Source organism: Ranitomeya variabilis, chromosome 8 (genome assembly GCF_051348905.1).
Source record: "Ranitomeya variabilis isolate aRanVar5 chromosome 8, aRanVar5.hap1, whole genome shotgun sequence".
Lineage (NCBI taxonomy): Eukaryota > Metazoa > Chordata > Amphibia > Anura > Dendrobatidae > Ranitomeya > Ranitomeya variabilis.
In genome coordinates this window covers 144,294,794-144,311,737 of record NC_135239.1, presented here as the reverse complement: position 1 = coordinate 144,311,737, position 16,944 = coordinate 144,294,794, and the positions used below count along the sequence as shown (strand labels likewise).

The 16,944-nt window shown below is 43.9% G+C and overlaps 1 protein-coding gene across 1 annotated transcript in view; it reads left to right on the top strand.

Moving 5' to 3' along the window:
* SLC25A17 (solute carrier family 25 member 17) overlaps positions 1-16,583 on the top strand; it is a 156,309-nt gene extending 139,726 nt beyond the window's left edge. Inside the window, exon 9 of the mRNA XM_077277738.1 lies at positions 16,192-16,583. Coding sequence (XP_077133853.1) covers positions 16,192-16,330 — 139 coding nt within the window. The 3' untranslated portion in view covers positions 16,331-16,583. The remainder of the gene's footprint in view (positions 1-16,191) is intronic.
* Positions 16,584-16,944: the final 361 nt, after the last annotated feature.

Sequence of the window (16,944 nt, the reverse complement as noted above, 5' to 3'; positions counted from 1 at the left end):
TTCCCGCTGACTGTCTGCCGGCCGGAAAGTGAGAGCAGATCACAGCGGTGACGTCACTGCTGTGCTGTGCTCTCACTGTACGGCTGCACTCAGTCAGAGCAGGAAGCAGACGGCAAGGGACCTGACGGACATCAGATGGTCAGTATGTACTGTTTGTTTTTTTTTACTTTTACGCTGGTAACCACGGTAAACATCGGGTTACTAAGCGCGGCCCTGCGCTTAGTAACCCGATGTTTACCCTGGTTACCAGCGAACCTCGGCATCGCTCCAGCGCCGTGATTGCAAAGTGTGACCGCAGTCTACGACGCTGGAGCGATACTCATACGACGCTGCGACGTCACGGATCGTGCCGTCGTAGCGACGAAAATTGCACGGTGTGACGGTACCCTAAGGTCAGATATCACAGTGCAATAAGTATAAGCACAAACGCTGACAAAGATCAGGCAGCTTACCCATATAAGTGGATGGTTCCCTCGGATTCCACAGGCGGCCCCCTGACGCACGTTTTGCTTTTTCAAAAGGGGTATGTCTATTGGTCGCTCGTATGGATTTAAATGGGGAAAGAACCGGAAGTGTGTTTAACACGTCGGCGCATGCGCGTCTGAGACCCAGCTCCTATCTCCCTAGCAGCCGTCATTGCTGTGTGCGCATAGGGCGGAAGTCCGCCTATTGACGTCACATTATATGCGCCCACAGATACGTCAGATAGCCCCACAGGAGAAAGGAGGTAAGGATCCGAAACGCGCATGCGCGCAACCGGTAGCCGTCTTGCCGGAGACCATACTAAACGCCATATTATTGGAGAAGATTTAAAAGGACAATATACAATAAAACCGCAGTGTAAACGTGAGATAACTTATAGTGCAGAGCTTAAGATTAATATATTGCGCCATTAAAACAACATGGTGTATGTGTACTATACTTAAAAATGGTGCACTGATGATAAAAATCCCTGGCACATTCACTTGATCGGCGGTCCTGATAAACAAGACCACAGAACTCGTCATACTGCCAGAATTCTTATAAAAACAACATAGTGTAGCACACTAATGCATAATATACCAAACAGAAACAAAAAATACAAAATATACAAAATATACAAAATGTGCTATTAAGCATCTACACTCACCGGCCACTTTATTAGGTACACCATGCTAGTAACGGGTTGGACCCCCTTTTGCCTTCAGAACTGCCTCAATTCTTCGTGGCATAGATTCAACAAGGTGCTGGAAGCATTCCTCAGAGATTTTGGTCCATATTGACATGATGGCATCACACAGTTGCCGCAGATTTGTTGGCTGCACATCCCAAAGATGCTCCATACAAGGCAGGATGGATCCATGCTTTCATGTTGTTTACGCCAAATTCTGACCCTACCATCCGAATGTCGCAGCAGAAATCGAGACTCATCAGACCAAGCAACGTTTTTCCAATCTTCTACTGTCCAATTTCGATGAGCTTGTACAAATTGTAGCCTCAGTTTCCTGTTCTTAGCTGAAAGGAGTGGTACCCGGTGTGGTCTTCTGCTGCTGTAGCCCATCTGTCTCAAAGTTCGACGCACTGTGCGTTCAGAGATGCTCTTAGGCCTACCTTGGTTGTAACGGGTGGCGATTTGAGTCACTGTTGCCTTTCTATCAGCTCGAACCAGTCTGCCCATTCTCCTCTGACCTCTGGCATCAACAAGGCATTTCCGCCCACAGAACTGCCGCTCACTGGATTTTTTTTCTTTTTCGGACCATTCTCTGTAAACCCTAGAGATGGATGTGCGTGAAAATCCCAGTAGATCAGCAGTTTCTGAAATACTCAGACCAGCCCTTCTGGCACCAACAACCATGCCACGTTCAAAGGCACTCAAATCACCTTTCTTCCCCATACTAATGCTCGGTTTGAACTGCAGGAGATTGTCTTGACCATGTCTACATGCCTAAATGCACTGAGTTGCCGCCATGTGATTGGCTGATTAGAAATTAAGTGTTAACAAGAAGTTGGACAGGTGTACCTAATAAAGTGGCCGGTGAGTGTATATATAAAAGTGCAGAGTGCACAATACACGAGAATTTTCTTATGGCAAAATACATGTCATACGACGCAAATGATGACACGATAATGTGAAAAATCCACTTCATCCATAGGAAACATATGAGATGTTGATCTCTGCAATCCGGCGGTTGAAGACAAGACTAAAGGTCTGGTATTATAACCCCATGTGATGAGAATAACTAAAATAAAGAACAACAAACATTAAAAACAATTAAAAACAGAGGAGGAGAGATACAGGGGAGAGAAAAAGAAAAACCTAAACAAATCAAAAGTGAGGACACGTGTCCGCACTAATGTCGCAAAGAACAGGAGGACATGGAAGTGGCGGAGCAGAATAAGGGACCCCTATTCACAAAGCCTCACAAAAAAGGAACAAAACTTAATTGTTCATTCAATCCTTTGGGGGACATGGTATCAAGGGTGACAATCCACCTGCACTCGCGTTGTGCAAGTAGTTGTTTTAGATTGCCACCCCTGATGCCCCCATGGATTGTGTCGATCCCTCTTACTTTTAGGCCGCTAGGATCGGATCAGTGAGCGTAAGTGTGAACGGCGGTAATTGTGTGACTTGTGATTCAGTGACTTTGGAATCAGGGAGTTTCCAAGGGAGGAATTGCTTCTGTTTTTTGGGGGGTTTTTTGTTTAATTAATACTTTGTATTTATTTTTAACGTTTCTGTGTGGTGCAATCCCCATTAGGAAATGTGCTCCACAATTGTTAATGCCATCCAGTGTACATCTTGCCACATGTATGCAGTCCTTGACCAGCCGGTCGAGGGTGCATACTGCTGTGCGAGATGTGAGCACATTGTGCATTTGGAAACCCAGATACTGGATCTAAATGTGCAGCTGGCAACACTGAGATCCATAGACAATATGGAGAGGAGTCTTCTGCTCACAGAGCAGACGCTCAATGGGATAGATGAGGAGGGGGATGGTAGGATGGAGCTGCAGGACAGTGTGGCAGTTAGCTGGGTGACAGATAGAAGGCGGGGTAGAGGGAAGAGTGCCAGGGAGGCTAGTCCTGATCTGGCACACCCCAATAAGTTTGCTAAGTTGGCAGATGAGGGGGGTGCCAGTACAGGGGTAGCACTGCTGCAGCCAGGCATGTCCTCTGAAAGCCGGAGGAGTGACTGCTCCAGTAAGGAGGGAAATAGGAGAGCAGGGCAGGCCATGCAGGTGCTGGTAGTGGGGGACTCAATTATTAGGGGAACAGATAGGGCAATCTGTCACAAAGACAGGGATCGTCGGACTGTGTGCTGCCTACCTGGCGCTCGAGTCCGACACATCGCTGATCGGGTGGATTACTGGGAGGGGCTGGTGAGGACCCAGCGGTCATGGTGCACATTGGCACAAATGACAAAGTTAGAGGTAGGTGGAAGGTCCTTAAAGATGATTTCAGGGAATTAGGCTGCAAGCTGAAAGCAAGGACCTCCAACGTGGTATTTTCCGAAATACTGCCTGTACCACGTGCCACGCCAGAGAGGCAACGGGAGATTAGGGAGGTTAATAAGTGGCTCAAGAATTGGTGTAGGAAGGAGGGGTTTGGGTTCCTGCAGAACTGGGCCGACTTCTCAGTTGGCTACAGGCTCTACGCTAGGGACGGGCTGCACCTCAATGGGGAAGGTGCAGCTGTGCTGGGGGAGAAAATGGTTAGAAGGTTGGAGGAGTGTTTAAACTAGGGATTGGGGGGGAGGGTATTCATTTTATAGGAGGGGAAGATAGTGCAGATAGAGACCTGGGCACAAATAAGGAAGTTGGGGGTGGCGGTGGCATGGGGTGTAGGGTTAGAACAGTTAGTAATTTAAGAAAGAATAGTGGTACAGAGAGTAACATCAAGTGCATGTATACTAATGCCAGAAGGCTCGGCAACAAAATGGATGAATTAGAACTAATGTTGTTGGAGCATAATTATGACATGGTGGGGATATCTGAGACGTGGCTGGATGAGAGCCATGACTGGGCTGTTAACTTGCAGAGCTATAGCCTGTTCAGAAATGACCGTACAGATAAGCGAGGGGGAGGGGTGTGTCTATATGTAAAATCTTCCTTAAAACCCATCCTGCGTGATAATATAGGTGAATTTAATGAAAATGTAGAGTCCCTGTGGGTGGAGATAAGGGGAGGGGGAAAAAATAATAAATTACTGATAGGGGTTTGTTATAAATCTCCAAAAATAATGGAAGCAATGGAGAATATCCTCGTAAAGCAAATAGATGAAGCTGCGACTCAAGGAGAAGCCATTATTATGGGGGACTTCAACTACCCTGAAATAGATTGGGGGACAGAAACCTGCAGTTCCAGCAAAGGTAATCGGTTTTTGACAACTATGAGAGACAATTACCTTTCACAACTGGTTCAGGACCCAACAAGGAGGGGGGCACTGCTAGACCTAATATTAACCAACAGGCCAGACCGCATATCAAATATAAGGGTTGGGGGTCACTTGGGGAATAGTGATCACAAAATAATAAGTTTTCATGTAACCTTTAATAAGATGGGTAGTAGGGGGGTGACAAGGACACTAAACTTCAGGAGGGCAAATTTCCAACGGATGAGAGAGGATCTTGGTGAAATTAACTGGGACGATATCCTGAGACACAAAAATACACAAAGAAAATGGGAGACGTTTATTAGCATCCTGGATAGGACCTGTGCACAGTATATACCGTATGGGAATAAACATACTAGAAATAGGAGGAAACCAATATGGCTAAATAGAGCTGTAAGGGGCGCAATAAGGGACAAAAAGAAAGCATTTAGAGAATTAAAGGAAGTAGGTAGTGAGGAGGCATTAAATAAATACAGAAAATTAAATAAATTCTGTAAAAAGCAAATCAAGGCAGCAAAGATTGAGACAGAGAGACTCATTGCCAGAGAGAGTAAAAATAATCCCAAAATATTCTTTAACTATATAAATAGTAAGAAACTAAAAAAATGACAGTGTTGGCCCCCTTAAAAATAGTCTGGGTGAAATGGTGGATGAGGATGAGGAAAAAGCCAATATGCTAAATGACTTTTTTTCATCAGTATTTACAAAAGAAAATCCCATGGCAGACAAAATGACTGGTGATAAAAATTCCCCATTAAATGTCACCTGCTTAACCCAGCAGGAAGTACGGCGGCGTCTAAAAATCACTAAAATTGACAAATCTCCGGGCCCGGATGGGATACACCCCCGAGTACTGCAGGAACTAAGTACAGTCATTGATAGACCATTATTTTTAATCTTTAAAGACTCCATAATAACAGGGTCTGTACCACAGGACTGGCGTATAGCAAATGTGGTGCCAATATTCAAAAAAGGGGCAAAAACTGAACTCGGTAATTATAGGCCAGTAAGCTTAACCTCTACTGTGGGTAAAATCCTGGAGGGCATTCTAAGGGATGCTATGCTGGAGTATCTGAAGAGGAATAACCTCATGACCCAGTATCAGCACGGGTTTACTAGGGACCGTTCATGTCAGACTAATTTGATCAGCTTCTATGAAGAGGTAAGTTCCGGACTGGACCAAGGGAACCCAGTGGACGTAGTGTATATGGACTTTTCCAAAGCTTTTGATACGGTGCCACACAAAAGGTTGTTAAATAAAATGAGAGTAATGGGGATAGGGGAAAATATGTGTAAGTGGGTTGAGAGCTGGCTCAGGGATAGGGAACAAAGGGTGGTTATTAATGGAGCACACTCGGACTGGGTCGCGGTTAGCAGTGGGGTACCACAGGGGTCAGTATTGGGCCCTCTTCTTTTTAACATATTTATTAATGACCTTGTAGGGGGCATTCAGAGTAGAATGTCAATATTTGCAGATGACACTAAACTCTGCAGGGTAATCAATACAGGGGAGGACAATTTTATATTACAGGATGATTTATGTAAACTAGAAGCTTGGGCTGATAAATGGCAAATGAGCTTTAATGGGGATAAATGTAAGGTCATGCACTTGGGTAGAAGTAATAAGATGTATAACTATGTGCTTAATTCTAAAACTCTGGGCAAAACCGTCAATGAAAAAGACCTGGGTGTATGGGTGGATTACAAACTCATATTCAGTGGCCAGTGTCAGGCAGCTGCTACAAAGGCAAATAAAATAATGGGATGTATTAAAAGAGGCATAGATGCTCATGAGGAGAACATAATTTTACCTCTATACAAGTCACTAGTTCGACCACACTTAGAATACTGTGCACAGTTCTGGTCTCCGGTGTATAAGAAAGACATAGCTGAACTGGAGCGGGTGCAGAGAAGAGCGACCAAGGTTATTAGAGGACTGGGGGGTCGGCAATACCAAGATAGGTTATTACACTTGGGGCTATTTAGTTTGGAAAAACGAAGACTAAGGGGTGATCTTATTTTAATGTATAAATATATGAGGGGACAGTACAAAGACCTTTCTGATGATCTTTTTAATCATAGACATGAGACAGTGACAAGGGGGCATCCTCTACGTCTGGAGGAAAGAAGGTTTAAGCATAATAACAGACGCGGATTCTTTACTGTAAGAGCAGTGAGATTATGGAACTCTCTGCCGTATGATGTTGTAATGAGTGATTCATTAATTAAATTTAAGAGGGGACTGGATGCCTTTCTGGAAAAGTATAATGTTACAGGGTATATACACTAGATTCCTTGATAAGGCGTTGATCCAGGGAACTAGTCTGATTGCCGTATGTGGAGTCGGGAAGGAATTTTTTTCCCCATGGTGGAGTTACTCTTTGCCACATGGTTTTTTTTGCCTTCCTCTGGATCAACATGTTAGGGCATGTTAGGTTAGGCTATGGGTTGAACTAGATGGACTTAGTCTTCCTTCAACCTTAATAACTATGTAACTATGTAATAGGTCCTCCCTACGAGTCTGTTTAGCTCGTTTATACCCAGCCCTAATGCACCGATTACTGTACCCCCTGGCTTTAAACCTGTTAGTAAGGGTCATGGACTGCCCCTCAAAGCGGGCCTCTGATGAGCAGACACGCCTGTTCCTCAAGAACTGGCCAACTGGGATGGCCTTAATCGTTGAATAATTGTGTGCCGAGGAGGCATGCAGTAATGAATTGACTGCTGTCTCTTTCCGATAGAGATCCGTCTCAATAGATCCATCCTCGGCAACACAAAGAGTGATATCCAAAAAATTAATCCGACTATAATCCCACACATATGTGAATTTCAAATTAAAACAATTTGTGTTGAGGTACTGCATAAATTTGGTTAGGCTGGCCTCGTCACCGTTCCAGATCATAAGCACATCATCGATGTACCGAAACCAGCCCACCACTTGGTCCGTGGCATGCGCTCCGTCCCCCTGGAAGATAGTACGTTCCCAGTAGCCCAAAAAAAGATTGGCATAGGACGGAGCGCATGCCGCCCCCATGGCAGTACCCTGTGTTTGTAAATAAAATTTATCTTTAAATACAAAAAAATTGTGCGTCAACACAAATTCTAACAATTCCAAAACAAACTCAGAAAAATGTCCATCCCAGTTGGCCGTCTCGAGGAAGAAGCGTGCCGCCATCAGACCATCACAATGTCTGATTGAAGTGTAAAGCGATTCTATGTCGATAGTAACCAAGAGCATGCCCGCCTCGAGAGACAGGCCATCAACCCTTGTAAGTACATCAGTAGTGTCCCTGACATAAGAGGGGAGTGTTTCCACAAGTGGTTTGAGATAAAAATCAATAAACTTACATACATTGTCACTGAACCCCCCTATGCCAGAGACTATAGGTCTGCCAGGGGGATTAACAGCATCTTTGTGCAGTTTGGGCAATAGGTAGAAAGTAGCGATTTTTGGAAATTTGGGTAGAAGACCATCCAGGACTTTTTTTGGGATCAGCCCTGACTCATTTGCATATGATAAGATGGATTCTAAATCCCTAGTGAAACCCTGTAGGGGATTACTGTTGTGATCCGCTTTTTGGGCTCCCCTAGTGGTGGCTGGTGGTACTGGAGACTTGTGTGTCTTTTCTGCCTCAGCTCACCTGCTTCCATCAGTTTTGGGAGTTCCCTATTTAGCCTTGCTCTCCAGTCACTTCCTTGCCGGTCATCATTGTAACCTGAGTCTTTCAGTTGCATGTTCCTGCTACCAGTCTGCTGATCAGCTAAGTGGACTCTTGTCCTTTTTGTTTTGTATTTTTTGTCCAGTTTACAGTTTGTCATTTTCTGTTACTGGAAGCTCTTGTGGACTGAAATTGCCACTCCTGTGTCATGAGTTGACACAGGAGTCTTAAAGTAATTTCAGGATGGGTTTTTGAAAGGGTTTTTCAGCTGACCGTGAAGTCCTCTTTTGTATCCTTCCTCTATCTAGTAAGTGGACCTCGCTTTGCTAAATCTACCTTCATACTGTGTATGTCTTTTCCTCTGAACTCACCGCTAATATATGTGGGGGCTACTATCATCTTTGGGGAATTTCACTAGAGGTAAGCCAGGTCTGTTCCTTCCTCTTCCAGGCGTAGTTAGTTCTCCGGCTGGCGCATGGCATCTAGGCAGCCGTAGGAATGCTTCCTGGCTACTGTTAGTTGTGTGGTAGATTTAGGTCACGGTCAGCTTGAGTTTCCATCACCCGAGGGCTAGTCTGTTATTTTGTGTTTCTGATGTTCCCATGCCATTGGGGAATCATGACAGTATGACCGGCCACTGTTAAAGTAATTGGCAGAAGAAAGGAGAGTAAAAGAAGTCTGTAGATTTTTTTTTTTTTTTTTTTTCCTCACATGTTTGCTACTTAGTTGGCTCAGTTGTATTTCTGCTCTATTTACAGCCTTGCCTTTCTCTCCTTCTAATCCTTGAATGGCTCTGATCTCTCCGGTTTAAGGATGGACTCTCAGAGTTTGGCTGCAGGTTTAAATAATCTTGCTACGAAGGTTCAGAATTTACAAGATTATGTTATACGTACCCCTATTTCTGAACCTAAGATTCCTACACCAGAGGTATTTTCCGGAGATAGATCTCGGTTTCAGAATTTCAAATGTAATTGTAAATTATTCCTTTCTCTCAGACCTCACTCCTCTGGAGATCCTGTTCAGCAGGTTAAGATTGTGATTTCTTTGCTGCGAGGTGACCCTCAAAATTGGGCATTTTCATTGACACCAGGGGATCCTGCGTTGCTCAATGTGGATGCTTTTTTTCTGGCTTTAGGGTTGCTGTATGAGGAACCTAATTTGGAGATTCAAGCTGAAAAAGCTTTAATAGCCCTGTCTCAAGGGCAAGATGAAGCTGAGATATACTGCCAAAAATTTCGTAAATGGTCTGTGCTTACTCAGTGGAATGAGTGTGCCCTAGCGGCAATTTTCAGAGAAGGCCTTTCTGATGCCGTTAAGGATGTCATGGTGGGGTTTCCTACGCCCACAGGTCTGAATGAGTCCATCACAATGGCGATTCAGATTGATCGGCGTTTGCGGGAGCGCAAACCCGTGCACCATTTGGCGGTATCTTCTGAAGGGACGCCAGAGAAAATGCAATGTGACAGAATTCTGTCAAGAAGCGAGCTGCAGAATTATAGGCGCAAAAATGGCTTGTGCTTCTACTGTGGTGATTCCGCACATGTTATATCAGCATGCTCTAAACGTACTAGGAAGGTTGACAAGTCTGTTTCTATTGGCACTTTACAGTCTAAATTTCTTCTGTCTGTGACTCTGATTTGTTCATTATCAGTTATTACCGTGGATGCCTATGTGGACTCTGGCGCCGCTCTGAGTCTCATGGATTGGTCCTTCGCCAGGCGCTGTGGGTTTGATTTGGAGCCTCTGGAAGTTCCTATACCTCTGAAGGGTATTGATTCTACACCTCTGGCTTGTAATAGACCACAGTTCTGGACGCAAGTGACTATGCGTATGACTCCAGACCATCAGGAGATGATTCGCTTCCTCGTGTTGCATAATTTACATGATGTGTTAGTGCTTGGATTACGATGGTTGCAATCTCATAACCCAGTACTGGACTGGAAAACTATGTCTGTGTTAAGCTGGGGATGTCGGGGGGCTCATGGGGACATACCTTTGGTTTCTATCTCGTCATCTATTCCCTCTGAGGTTCCGGCATTTTTGTCGGATTTTGGGGATATTTTTGAAGAGCCTAAAATTGGTTCTCTCCCTCCCCACAGAGAGTGTGATTGCGCCATAGATCTGATTCCAGGCAGTAAATTTCCAAAGGGTCGTTTGTTTAACCTATCTGTACCTGAGCATGCTGCCATGCGAGAGTATGTTAAGGAGTCCCTGGAAAAGGGACATATTCGTCCTTCTTCATCACCTTTAGGAGCTGGGTTTTTCTTTGTCTCTAAAAAGGATGGCTCGCTGAGGCCTTGTATTGATTATCGACTCCTGAATAAAATTACTGTCAAATATCAGTATCCGTTGCCGCTGCTTACTGATTTGTTTGCTCGCATAAGGGGGGCTAAGTGGTTCTCCAAGATTGATCTCCGTGGGGCGTATAATTTGGTGCGAATTAAGCAAGGGGATGAGTGGAAAACCGCATTTAATACGCCTGAGGGCCACTTTGAGTATTTAGTAATGCCTTTCGGCCTTTCTAATGCACCTTCAGTTTTTCAGTCCTTTATGCATGATATTTTCCGTGAATATCTGGATAAATTTATGATTGTGTATTTGGACGATATTTTGATTTTTTCTGAGGACTGGGAGTCTCATGTTCAGCAGGTCAGGAGGGTTTTTCAGGTCTTGCGGGAGAATTCTCTGTGTGTAAAGGGTTCTAAGTGTGTTTTTGGGGTTCAAAAGATTTCCTTTTTAGGGTACATTTTTTCCCCTTCTTCTGTTGAGATGGACCCTGTCAAGGTTCGGGCTATTTGTGACTGGACGCAGCCTACTTCTCTAAAGGGTCTTCAGAAGTTCTTGGGCTTTGCTAATTTTTATCGTCGATTTATAACTGGTTTTTCTGGTGTTGCTAAGCCTCTTACGGATTTGACTAAGAAGGGTGCTGATGTTGCCAATTGGTCCTCTGCCGCTGTGGAGGCCTTTCGGGAACTTAAGCGCCGCTTTTCGTCTGCCCCTGTGTTGCGCCAGCCTGATGTCTCTCTCCCCTTTCAGGTTGAGTTCGATGCTTCCGAGATCGGAGCGGGGGCGGTTTTGTCGCAGAAAAGTTCCGATTGCTCAGTGATGAGACCTTGTGCGTTCTTTTCTCGAAAATTTTCTGACGCCGAAAGAAATTATGATGTCGGTAATCGGGAGCTTTTGGCCATGAAGTGGGCATTTGAGGAGTGGCGTCATTGGCTTGAGGGTGCCAGACATCAGGTGGTGGTTTTGACTGATCACAAGAATCTGATTTATCTTGAGTCTGCCAGGCGCCTGAATCCTAGACAGGCGCGCTGGTCGTTGTTTTTCTCTCGGTTTAATTTTGTGGTCTCATATCTACCAGGTTCTAAGAAAGTGAAGGCAGATGCCCTTTCTAGGAGTTTTGAGCCTGATTCCCCTGGTGATTCGGAACCTACAGGTATCCTTAAGGATGGGGTGATATTATCCGCTATTTCCCCAGATCTGCGACGTGCTTTGCAAGAGTTTCAGGCGGATAGACCTGATCGCTGCCCACCTGGTAGATTGTTTGTTCCTGATGATTGGACCAGTAGAGTCATCTCGGAGGTTCATTCTTCTACACTGGCGGGTCATCCTGGAATTTTTGGTACCAGGGATTTGGTGGCTAGATCCTTCTGGTGGCCATCTCTGTCTCGAGATGTGCGTGTTTTTGTGCAGTCTTGTGATGTGTGTGCTCGGGCCAAGCCTTGTTGTTCTAGGGCTAGCGGGTTGTTGTTGCCCTTGCCTATTCCGAAGAGGCCTTGGACGCACATCTCGATGGACTTTATTTCTGATCTTCCTGTCTCTCAGAGGATGTCTGTTATCTGGGTGGTGTGTGACCGTTTTTCTAAGATGGTTCATTTGGTGCCATTGCCGAAGTTGCCTTCCTCGTCTGAGTTGGTTCCTTTGTTTTTTCAAAATGTGGTTCGCTTGCATGGTATTCCTGAAAATATCGTTTCTGATCGGGGTACCCAGTTCGTTTCTAGATTTTGGCGGGCATTCTGTGCCAGGTTGGGCATTGATTTGTCTTTTTCGTCTGCCTTCCATCCTCAGACTAATGGCCAGACAGAGCAAACTAATCAGACTTTGGAGACGTATTTGAGGTGTTTTGTGTCTGCGGATCAGGATGATTGGGTTGCCTTTTTGCCGTTGGCGGAGTTTGCTCTTAATAATCGGGCTAGTTCGGCCACTTTGGTTTCCCCTTTCTTTTGCAATTCGGGGTTTCATCCCCGTTTTTCTTCTGGTCAGGCGGAGTCTTCGGATTGTCCTGGAGTAGATGCTGTGGTGGATCGGTTGTATCGGATTTGGGAACAAGTGGTGGACAATTTGAATTTGTCCCAGGAGAGGACTCAGCGGTTTGCTAACCGCCAGCGTCGGGTTGGTCCTCGCCTTCGTGTTGGGGACTTGGTGTGGTTGTCTTCCCGTTTTGTCCCAATGAGAGTTTCTTCTCCTAAATTTAAGCCTCGGTTCATCGGTCCCTATAGGATTTTGGAGATTATTAACCCTGTTTCCTTTCGTTTGGACCTCCCGGCATCTTTCGCTATCCATAATGTGTTCCATCGGTCGTTGTTGCGGAGATACGAGGTGCCGGTGGTTCCTTCTGCTGAGCCTCCTGCTCCTGTGCTGGTTGAGGGTGAATTGGAGTACGTTATAGAGAAGATCTTGGACTCCCGTATTTCCAGGCGGAGACTCCAGTATCTGGTTAAATGGAAGGGCTATGGTCAGGAAGATAATTCTTGGGTAACTGCCTCTGATGTTCATGCCTCGGATTTGGTTCGTGCCTTTCATAGGGCTCATCCAGGTCGCCCTGGCGGTTCTTGTGAGGGTTCGGTGCCCCCTCCTTAAGGGGGGGGTACTGTTGTGATCCGCTTTTTGGGCTCCCCTAGTGGTGGCTGGTTGTACTGGAGACTTGTGTGTCTTTTCTGCCTCAGCTCACCTGCTTCCATCAGTTTTGGGAGTTCCCTATTTAGCCTTGCTCTCCAGTCACTTCCTTGCCGGTCATCATTGTAACCTGAGTCTTTCAGTTGCATGTTCCTGCTACCAGTCTGCTGATCAGCTAAGTGGACTCTTGTCCTTTTTGTTTTGTATTTTTTGTCCAGTTTACAGTTTGTCATTTTCTGTTACTGGAAGCTCTTGTGGACTGAAATTGCCACTCCTGTGTCATGAGTTGACACAGGAGTCTTAAAGTAATTTCAGGATGGGTTTTTGAAAGGGTTTTTCAGCTGACCGTGAAGTCCTCTTTTGTATCCTTCCTCTATCTAGTAAGTGGACCTCGCTTTGCTAAATCTACCTTCATACTGTGTATGTCTTTTCCTCTGAACTCACCGCTAATATATGTGGGGGCTACTATCATCTTTGGGGAATTTCACTAGAGGTAAGCCAGGTCTGTTCCTTCCTCTTCCAGGCGTAGTTAGTTCTCCGGCTGGCGCATGGCATCTAGGCAGCCGTAGGAATGCTTCCTGGCTACTGTTAGTTGTGTGGTAGATTTAGGTCACGGTCAGCTTGAGTTTCCATCACCCGAGGGCTAGTCTGTTATTTTGTGTTTCTGATGTTCCCATGCCATTGGGGAATCATGACAGATTACTCGTCAGTATCTGGTATGTGGTATCTGGTATGTGGTTTTGTTTCTGAGTTGACGGAACGCCTCTTTTTCATATTTATCGGTTGGCCAGATGACCACATTCCCTCCCTTGTCCGCCGGTTTATATACCACTGAGTCTAAGGATTGTAAATCCCTCAAGGCCTTCCTCTGTATACCTGTAAGATTACATATATATTTTGGTATTTTCTTGAGATCCTCTGTGACAAGTCTACAGAAGATCTCTACCTGAGGACAAAGGGACAGGGGAGGGAATGTGAGAGATCTTGGCACAACCGATGTAGGGAAATTACCTAAAAGTTCAGGCTCTTGTTCCCTCAATAGATCTTCCAATGCATTTAATGCTTCACGTTCCACATCCGTAAGTGGGCATTGATCTGGCTCTTTTTTGCTGTAGAATTTCCTTAATAACAGCTTACGACAAAAGAGATGTACATCTTTTAAGACTGTAAAAAAATCTAAATTATTGCAAGGAACAAAATTCAAACCCAGTTTTAACAACTCAATTTGTGTTGTGGAAAGGGAGTGGGAGGATAGGTTGATTACCTCTAAGTTAGAGTTTTTCGCTTTACAATCATATTTCATTGGAGATGTAAATTTTCTTTTATAATTATACTGTCCTTTTACTGCTCTTCCAGGTTGTATTTTTCTATTTGTTGCTCTGTCAGTAGATCTTGATTGATCAGATGCCACACTCGATTCTTCAACCGAGGTCAGGGATGTGATGGAACCAGATCTAGATTGTGATGGAGGGCGTACCTTTTTGGAATGATTTCTCCACCGATAGACTTTATTGTCTTGATAATCGGTGTTGTCCCTTTGTAGTTTTTTAGTCTTGACAGCACCTATTTCTTGTTCCCATTTAGTGAAATCTTTATCTAGATCACCATTTAATTTCACAAGGGCCTCTGGTGTCAAATCTTCTTTGATTAGTGTTTGTAGGTTATCAATCTCCTTCTCAATCTCATTAAGTTTGGTCTCATCCAATCCCATCAATAGTTCTATAAGACCTCTAGAGCATTGGGTGGCGTTTAGTATGGTCTCCGGCAAGATGGCTACCGGTTGCGCGCATGCGCGTTTCGGATCCTTACCTCCTTTCTCCTGTGGGGCTATCTGACGTATCTGTGGGCGCATATAATGTGACGTCAATAGGCGGACTTCCGCCCTATGCGCACACAGCAATGACGGCTCCTAGGGAGATAGGAGCTGGGTCTCAAGCGCGCATGCGCCGACGTGTTAAACACACTTCCGGTTCTTTCCCCATTTAAATCCATACGAGCGACCAATAGACATACCCCTTTTGAAAAAGCAGACCGCAAAACGTGCGTCAGGGGGCTGCCTGTGGAATCCGAGGGAACCATCCACTTATATGGGTAAGCTGCCTGATCTTTGTCAGCGTTTGTGCTTATACTTATTGCACTGTGATATCCGACCTTACAGTGTCATTGACACCTTAGTGAGTTATCTGGGACTGTGGGATTTGTTCACAAGTCCTTAATGTGATTAGCAAACATCTCTCCAGCAAAACCCAGGGTGTTAACTCTTGATTGTCTCCTCTTATTCCTCATGCATATCATTAGCTTCCTCTACACCCTATTTTTTGGCTATGTGCCTGTTTTTTATTGTGACATAATTTGTTATTGGTCTAAATAAAAGTTATACTATTTTATTAATATGAGTTGTGGGATTTTATTACTCCGTTCTCTTGTGTTATATAGTGAGTTAGGGTAGCCTAGTTTCTCAATTTCAAAAGTATCTACAACTTTAGAATCCAGATACAGTTGAATTGAATGGTGGGGCCATTCAGTCTGTGCAAGTGAGCCTCAACACAGAAGGCACAATGACGTCACTAGTCTACACACAGCACAGACTGGAGCAACAATTCAAGGTTACACTGGTAATTTAAAGTAAAATGTTTGTGGGGGGGCTATGAAGGCCTTCAAACGGTTTATGGAGTCATGGGGGCATCATGTGTAGGGACTTTTTGGGGAACCATTGTGTATTGGAGGGCTGTGAGGTCCATCGCATTGTGTGGGGGGGCTGTGGGGGGATCATGCTTTGTTTATGGGAGATATTTGGGGACATCGTACTGTGTGGAGGCCATCGTTCTGTTAGAGGCTGTGGTGGTATCTTACTCTGTCGGGGGAGCTGTTGATCAAGGTAAAAAAGCTGAAGGAGCTATATGATTTACTGCTTTTTATAAAAATGTATAAAAACAGTAACTTATTTGATTTTGACTAGCTGCTAATAATAAGAATACATGTTACAATAAGCCCTATTATAACGTGTTCGCAGTAATAGAGAGTCAACATACTTAATTATATTAAATCTTAAGTGATATAATTCATCTAAAATTTTAATAATATTTAGCAGAATTAATTTCATCCCATTAGTTCGATCCTCCACAACAGTCACGGTCTCTCATGTGGCCCCTCCGGAAAACTAATTGCCTACCCTAGTAATATAGAGTATTTTTTGTTATTTAATTCACTGCAAAGTTTGGTTTGTTATTCATATGTATTCTATATGCTTGTGTCTTTCTAGGCGTTTAGGATTTGTGGGTCTTTACAAAGGTCTAGAAGCAAAACTTCTTCAGACTGTCTTAACAGCTGCACTTATGTTCCTTGTTTATGAGAAACTGGCCGCCATGACATTTCGAGTTATGGCTCTAAAAAGCCAATGAAGTGAAGATGATGTTTAAATACTTAACATTACAACTCTGACATGGGAAGAAAAACATTGTCTTAATAAAATATATATTTTTAATATTTTATATGTGTATCTTGTGATTTTTTTTTTTTTTTACTCTGCAAACTTACTATTTTACAAATGTGTAATTTGTTAATAAAATAATAGTGTAGGGATTTAAAATGATTAAACATATAAATTGAATTTATCTTTTTTGGAGAGTAATTAAAAATTTGGATATTTCATATGCGGCAGATACTGGCTGTGTTACATAGTGGCATCTACCTGTAGCTGCAGTGGCCAAAGCTTGCTTCGATCACTACAGTTTAATGCTGTCCTATTGTTAAACGTTTCCATTTTCTACTATATGCAAAATAATGGCAGCGTGTTTAAAACAACGGAGAAAAAGCTCAATACTCATTATAACATTTATTTCCATGTGACACATTCAATTCCAAATTAAAATATGAACAAAATATCAATTTTTAAACTGAAAATGAAGAAAAAAAATAGGCTGTTCAAAAAAATAGCGGTGTCTGCGTTTTCATTTAGAAACTTGAATATTTACAGTACAAACTGAAATTAATTTACAGACTTCGCTTTTCTGTT